At 46.9% G+C, this 7,384-nt stretch overlaps 1 protein-coding gene across 4 annotated transcripts in view; it reads right to left on the bottom strand.

Annotated features, from left to right (window-relative positions):
* Positions 1–639: 639 nt before the first annotated feature.
* Txnrd1 (thioredoxin reductase 1) overlaps positions 640–7,384 on the bottom strand; it is a 36,667-nt gene continuing 29,922 nt past the window's right edge. For 3 of the 4 annotated variants that reach the window (XM_021175084.2, XM_021175083.2, XM_021175082.2), the window contains one exon: positions 640–2,375. In XM_021175084.2, the coding sequence (XP_021030743.1) occupies positions 2,313–2,375 (63 nt within the window). In that variant the 3' untranslated portion in view covers positions 640–2,312. Of the gene's footprint in view, positions 2,376–2,917; positions 4,955–7,384 lie in introns of those variants that run through there. The other variant, XM_021175086.2, reaches the window with a different exon arrangement.

The raw sequence follows: 7,384 nt of genomic DNA, 5'->3' as shown, positions 1-7,384 counted from the left end.
AAAGTGACTCCCACCTTTTGTCAGGGAGCTATCAGGGCACTGTGAGGATAAGCCAGCTGTGTGTGTCCAGCCCTGTGCCTGGCAAGTGCTTTAGGAGCACTGGTGGGGCTGTTACTGATGGCAGCCTGCAGCTGCTCAGGGTAAAAAGCAAATGCATTTTGGGAAGACACTTGCTAAGAACATAGAGTGGGGCTTCTGCTTAATGACTGATGCTACTGTGGTTCATACATGCAAGCAAAGGGTCTGCGACGTCAGCACTGTGGTACACGCGGCTGAAGTCACAGAGATTATATTTCCAGGGTCTGGGGAAATATTAGGTGGGTGGACAGGAAGATTGCACACCTTCACGGCCACTTGGAGCGAGACGCACCAGCTCTCCATGTACACATTGCTGGGATACCCAGAAGGTGACTGCACGGTGTGGATGGCTTTGCTTCCCGGAAGACCAGGGTTGAAGAACCAGTCAGAACTGAAGAACCACCAGCCTGTAAGGCTACCCTCAGCTGATGCTGCCCGGGCAATAGCACGGTACCACAGAGGTATGAGACTTGACAAGACTTCAGCCTTCAATATAAAGCCTGACTCAGCCCTGTGCAGTGTCAAAGAAGCCCAGAGCACCACTCAGTCAGAAGGCACGCGTGTGCATCAACATCTTTTATTGGTTCACATTTTTTTCCAGAAAAATTGTAATAAAAATACATGGAATTGGAATTTGCATTACAATACATTGTGCGATTACAGAATATAAACAATGAAGTATATTCCTTCTTGTGGGGGCAGAACATTTCATTCCACTAAGACAATCACATGATTAGTTACATGGTCTGTTGTTCTGATCTCAGAGACTGGCAGACTTGAAAGGAAAAAAAAAAAACTTAAAAAATAAATAAATAAAACTGAACAGTCAACTCCCTTGGTTCCCTGGTCCTTTCTCCTCTTCCCACTGTCTTTAAAACATGGACGGGGGCAGGTGTGAGGGAGCCTCATGGGGCAGGGTAGGTGCTGCTGGCTGGACACCAGGCAAATCCATTCCCTGAGGTGGCCTGGAAGGGTACTGTGAAACGACACTCAGTACTGCAGGTGGAGACAGGCAAAGGGGAGGGCAAGAAAAGAAGCTGCAGGGCCAGGCCGTGTATGGTGGGAAACCTGGTTTGTATAGTCCTCAGCCAGCATGTTCACCGTCATGGAACCTAGGAGCTAAACTACACCATAAAAGCCCCAGCAGCCATGCCGGCAGAGTACTGGCTGGCCTGACAGAGTTCCTGTGGGCTCACTGAACAGAAAAAAAGAAAAAACATTTTTCAATGGTTTTTCAATAAAAAATCCTTCACATCCACCTGTGTTCAATAATAATAATAACTTACGTTGTGAACAGCTTCCTTATGAAAGTAATTACCTCAGAAGATGTATAGGCTGCGTGGGGAAAGAGCCACTGCCTGTGAATGTAGCTCTTACGGGACACAGCTTAAAACTAAATCCACCTCACAAAAACACCAAGTTTAAAGCAAATTAAGCGTTTTCCACTGAGAGCCAGACAATAATTGTACCAGGAGAGACACTCACTGCTGGTCTGCCTCTATCCTGCGATGCTCTACGCTACCCAAGAGCCATGCGATGCAGTTCAAGTAGATTAGCCAAGTCGCCACCTCCCTTGCTAAGCACACTGCAGGAAACTTGCAAAAGTGGTCAATGGTTTTTCTCGTTTTGGACACAAGACTTATTAAAGGAGACAATGCTACACCAGTTAGTAAAAGCAGACAGTGTATTTTAGTCACAGGGTAATTCGTCTTTCTGGGGATAAATTGGTTTGGCTCTCATAAGCCATCTCACCCACTTCCACACAGTAAAGACTGTTGTAGATGGACCAGCCATGACAAAAACTGATTGCTAATATTCCCTATCTCTAGTATCATTAACCCCATGGAGGAAAAAAGAAAAACAAAATTGACATTAGACAGCTTGAAAGCGAGACTAAGACAATCTACAGGGAAAGGTTGAGCTCAACAGACCCGGCAGCTCTTCTGTCACTGCCCACCACTTGGGCTTGAGGCCAGTGACTTCATGGACGCATGCCTGTGATGCTCTGCCGGATGTCAGTCTGAGTCTGTCATGGTGACCCCAGTGCGATGCTGCAGCCTCCTTCGACCTGCCACCTCCTACCCACAAGATCCCAGGGACCCGGTGGCCTTAGGAAAGCACCTTGAATTGGCGCCTAGGACCCAAGAGCCTTCCTGAACTTCACCTGGGTGTGGGCAAGGAAGCAAGGCAATGGTCTGTAGTCTTGGCAACAGCATCCACACTGGGGCTTAACCTCAACAGCCAGATTGGAGGATGTCTCCCCCAGAGCGCTTAGTCACTGACAACGTTGTGAATATCTGCAGGAAAGAAGAAGAAGGAGAGCATTTCAAACTCCCGAGCAAACAAGCTCACAGACAGCGCCACATACATTACAGTGACTTAGGTGATAGGTAAAATAAACAGAACTCAAGTATTTCCACCACAGTCCTCCAGTTCTCCAGAGGTTAAAGGAGGAGTGCATTAAAACGAGCTGCTTCCTATACGTGCAAACATTTGGTGGTCAAAGGCGCTGTCTACCCTCATTCTTACACAGTGGAAGCTAACCCGACTCACCCAGACTGCAGCCCCCGGACAGGATGCCATCTGTACTATGGGGGAGTCGGGGGACAGACTGACTACCTCATTCTGTACCATTTCCTGTTGGTCTCATACACCCTCTCCCCTTGGTTTCCAACAGGGCTCCTGTGCCCCTGTCTGTTCTATAGCTATCTGGTCACTGCTGAGATACAGTGAGACCCTGCAGGACATGGTCACCTTATAGGCTGCCCCATCCCGACACAAAGACAACATGACAATAGCCAGAAAGGGTCCTCGGGGCTGCTCTTGTCAGCGGCTCCTTGAGGACACAGGATGTGTGCAATCTCAGAGCCACACACAGACGACCCAGCACACCTCCTCCTCGAATGACACTTTACTACAAACTGAGCATGGCGACTGCTGAGCTGCCCTGGGCCTGTGTGTGTGTGTGTGTGTGTGTGTGTGTGTGTGTGTGTGTGTGTGTGTAAAGCTCACCAGGCCATTCCCTAACGACTTTACTACAAAGGTTATACATGTAGCAACAGTGGACTGTTTCCATCCTCTAAGTAGATCAAATATCAGCATGGGCCTAGGGACCTTCACACCATTTCCAGAGGCTCCACCTGCCCTGCCAAGAAGTCTCCTTAACCAGAGGCCACAGTGTATGTGGAAGGTGCCAGAAGAAGCCGATGCAGACTGCACACATCTTTGCAGACACTTGGAAACAAGCTTTTTTTTTTTGGCCAAATAATATACTTTCATTGGTTCTCGGAAAAAAAAAATATTGGTTTCTTAGAACACTAACTTACTTATTTGTCTGTTTACTTGAGACTGGATCTGACTCTGCAGCCTTGACTGATTTCAAGCTCAGGGCAATTCTTCTGCCTCAGCCTTCCAAGTACCAGTGTTCACAGAGGAACACTAGTATGTAATACAAGAACGGAGCAAGAAATCCTCTTGATGTTCACTGACCAGAGCGACCACAATGAAGCAAACATCCTTTGAACGCAAGGGGATTTCTAACCCTGAGAAAAGCCCTTGCTCTAGCGTAGCCTTCAGTAGCTACAACACAGCAAACATTCAGACCTGAGTACTTACGGGCCAAATCTTAAAATATGACTAATTCACACTCAAAATCAAGGGACTATAATAGGGAGCTCATCTTTGTCAGTCAGTAAGGATGTAAAACCCCCGAAGTCCTCGTCCCTTCTGTAACCTCACAGAAAAGCACAGTCCCAGCCCATCCCACCGCACTCATTAGCACGCCAACAGTCAGCGCTAGCTAACATGCAGTGAGCCAGCCCAACTGTTTCTGAAAAGGAACACAATTTCTTTGTTTAAAAAAAGACGGGCGTTATGGATGGGGGTGGGAGGTGGGGCGACACGCGACAATGTGGGACACTGAAAATAGCTGTCAGGATAGCAGTAATGTGTATAACTGGAGATGCCATCCGACAAGCTCTTCTCGATGTTTGTGATGGAAGAAAAGGAATGAGCAAGAGTGTCTATTTAAACAGACTCTTGGCTCCTGAAGCCTGCAAGTTTTGTTTTGTTTCTTGGGGTTTAGAAAGATTTAGAAAGAGGTTTGGATAAGAACTAACCTAAAAAGTGAGAGAATTAAAAAAGAAAAAAAAAAAAAAGAGCGAGCTGGCTGTTATCTCTGTTTTGCACTGGTGGCTCCCCATTGAAAACAGGAAGCTGAGGCAGGGCTGGCACCAGACCAGGGAAAAGATTGAAGGGTTGACTTTACAGATTTCACTCCCATACCCCTGCTTTGGAATGTTTGTCGAAATATTTACCTGTAAACAGCAACCTTAGAGGGCAGCACACAGAGCACTGGACAGGGACCAGGCTCAAGTGCTGCCAATTGCTCTGCCCAAGACCTTCCGGTCTTCCCCCAGGCTCTGGGGTACCCTGCCCAAGAGGGTCCCACCCTCTCTTTACAATAGCAATGTACTGAAAGTTAAAACAAAACAAAACAAAACAAGACAAGACAGAGGCCCTGGATGCATTTTAAGGCAGGCTTTGTTCTGTTTTCTGGAGACAAGGTCTCACTGTGCAGTTCAGGCAGGGCTCACCTTGGAGTCCCCAGTTTCCTTCCCCTTAATGTGCTTTAAGACATTAGACATTTGACGGGATCTCTTTGGATGCTCTTTTTGCGTTAGCTTTTCCCTCACAAGTGAAGTTGATTAGCTGGAACCACCCTGAATATCACCGACCCCCCAGGTACTGGGGGATCCCCTGAGACCCCCAGCCAGAACAAGAAATATAGCTACCTACAGAAATTCCAGAGGAAGGTTGCACTGCCTAAAGATGAACTCGCAGCTGGAGAGTCCGTCCGGGTCTGTGGGGATCACTCCTGTGAGGTGGACAACAGGCCATGCTGTTTCCTGAGTTCCTCTATGCAGAAGCAGGAATTGTTCATCCCGTGCTCTGCTTCAGGGCAACAGATGGCCCCGCTGCCACAGCCATTGGAACACTTCACGCTAGCTCAGAACCCGTTCCTAATTTACAATTACTTCTAAACCATCAATGGATGGACATTTGTGAAATTCAATAAAACATATGAGGAATATGAGAATTTAAAAGCTATGTAAATTAGCTGCTGGTTTTTTATTAACTAAAGCTGTCAAATGTCTCAAGTTTCTGACCCTTCCTAAAAGGGTCAGACAAAGCCAGCCTGAGGTCGTTTTTACAAAACCTACTCTGCTCCTGTCGTGCACTGCAAACACCCAGGCCACCTTCAGCCCAGCTGCACCTTCTGTGTGTGAAGGACCCTGGGGAGAAAGAGCTACCTCCTCAGGCGCAGCAGTCTGGTTCAGCTGCTATAGTCTCAGACACTCACCTCCTACCTGAGCGCTTCCTGTGGCCTTCCTGTTCCGAGCTCAGCTAACTTTGCTGCAAGCCAAGCTGAGAAGCTAAGACCTGCCAGACTTCACTGAAGAGCAGTTACTGAATAAGATCACGCCTCAGGCTAGGCAGCCATGACCCAAGTCCTTGCAACTTGTTCTCAGCGCCCTTCATCTTTGTCTGTCAACAGGAGATGCTGCCCTCAAATTCCTCAGGAAAGAAAATGGAGACGCTGACACAGGGAGAACACAGTGCCTGGTGCACACAGTAGGCCCTCATGTAGCTAGTCAGTCTTAGGTCTTGCCGACACTGACTCAAATTTGTCTTCAGTGTCGCCACTATACCTGTGTTCCCCTCAGTTCCCTTCCCACAGCAGGACTGCAGCAGGCTGGAGACATTTCCAGGCTGCTGAGGTAGAGACGCTGGGAGTGGGGATAGCGCAGCCAGAATGGGGAGAAGATATATTTCTGTTGTTTCTTTTTTTTCTTTTTTTTAAAAAAGGCATTTTATTTATTTTTATAACCCATTTTATTTTATTTTATATATTTTAAAAATTATTTATGTGTATATGTGTCCAAATGCCAAGTGTGCAGGCACCCAAGCTCCCTGGAGCTAGAGTTACTGGGATGTGAACCCTGACGTGCGCTGGGGACTAAACTCTAGCTCTCTAAAAAAGGGTCTGTATAAACTCTTATCTGCTAAGGCATCTCGACAGCCTAATTTCTGTTTTCTCACACTAAGCCTGTTGGTGATACTGTTAATGTACTCTTAAAAAACAAAAATCACTGGCACCTTTCCCATGCAGGCAATCTGTGTCGCTGTACTGAAAAACTGATACAGCCCAAGATGATGAATCTAAGCGGGGCACTCGGGAGGCAGGGGTTATCTCTGCGTCTGAGGCCAGCCTGATCTAGAAAGGAAGTTTCAGGACAGACAGCCAAGGCTACACAAAGAAATCCTGTCTCAAAAATAAATAAATAAATAAAATTAATGTAGACTCTTCAAAAAAATTTGAAAATAGAAAATTTTATTTTGACATTTCTAGATGTCAAAACCAGCAGCCTCTGTGACTCGCACTCCACTACCTCTCTGCCATGCCTGTTTGAAGAAACTGGTTAGAATTTTATGTTTCCGATCAGGTTAGCACATGTCAATCTGGAGGACACCATTGCTTATGACAGAAATGCAAAGCACACAGAAACACAGTGCTTTCCCACGGCTGTGGTTTTGTTTGTTTAAAATACGGGGTCTGTAGCCTGTGCCATGTACAAATCTACACTGGAGCTGAGACGGACTCTGAACTTCTGACCCTCCTGCCTCCACCTCAGTGCTAGGATTGCAGGCATATGCTACCATGCCCAGTTAGTGTAGCGATGGGATTAAACCCACAGCTTTATGCATGCTGAGGCAAGCACTCTACCATCTTACACTCAAGCCCTGTGTGTGTGTGTGTGTGTGTGTGTGTGTGTGTGTGTGTGTGTGTTTGTGCACATGCACAAGTATGTACTCATGGTTGTCTGGAGGCCAGAGTCATGAAAGCCAAAGTCATGTTTTCTTCTGTTGATTTCTACTCTACATTTTGAGTCTCACTGAACCTGCTTCCAGGATCCATCTATCTTCATTCCCTGACCCTTTGACCCTCACCACCCCCTGACCCCACTCCCACCTCATACTGAGGTTACAGAGATGTGCCACTACACCAGAGTGCTCAGGTCCTCTTTTGTGCAAAAACACTTTACCCACGGAGCCATTTCCTCAGCCCCCTTCCTTCCTGTGTCTTTTGAAAGTTGATATATGTTCAACCAAGAGCTCAGTTGTATAAGCACAACTGGAAATAGAAACCAACCAGTTATGAGCTGTAGAACAGGATCCAGTAAGAATGCATACACACACACACACACACCCCACACACACTTTCTATGTGCCTACATAGACGAGG

This window comes from Mus caroli, chromosome 10 (assembly GCF_900094665.2).
Source record: "Mus caroli chromosome 10, CAROLI_EIJ_v1.1, whole genome shotgun sequence".
In the NCBI taxonomy this organism is placed as follows: Eukaryota; Metazoa; Chordata; class Mammalia; order Rodentia; family Muridae; genus Mus; species Mus caroli.
Note: the sequence above shows the minus strand (reverse complement) of the source record. Positions and strands in the feature narration are given on the sequence as shown.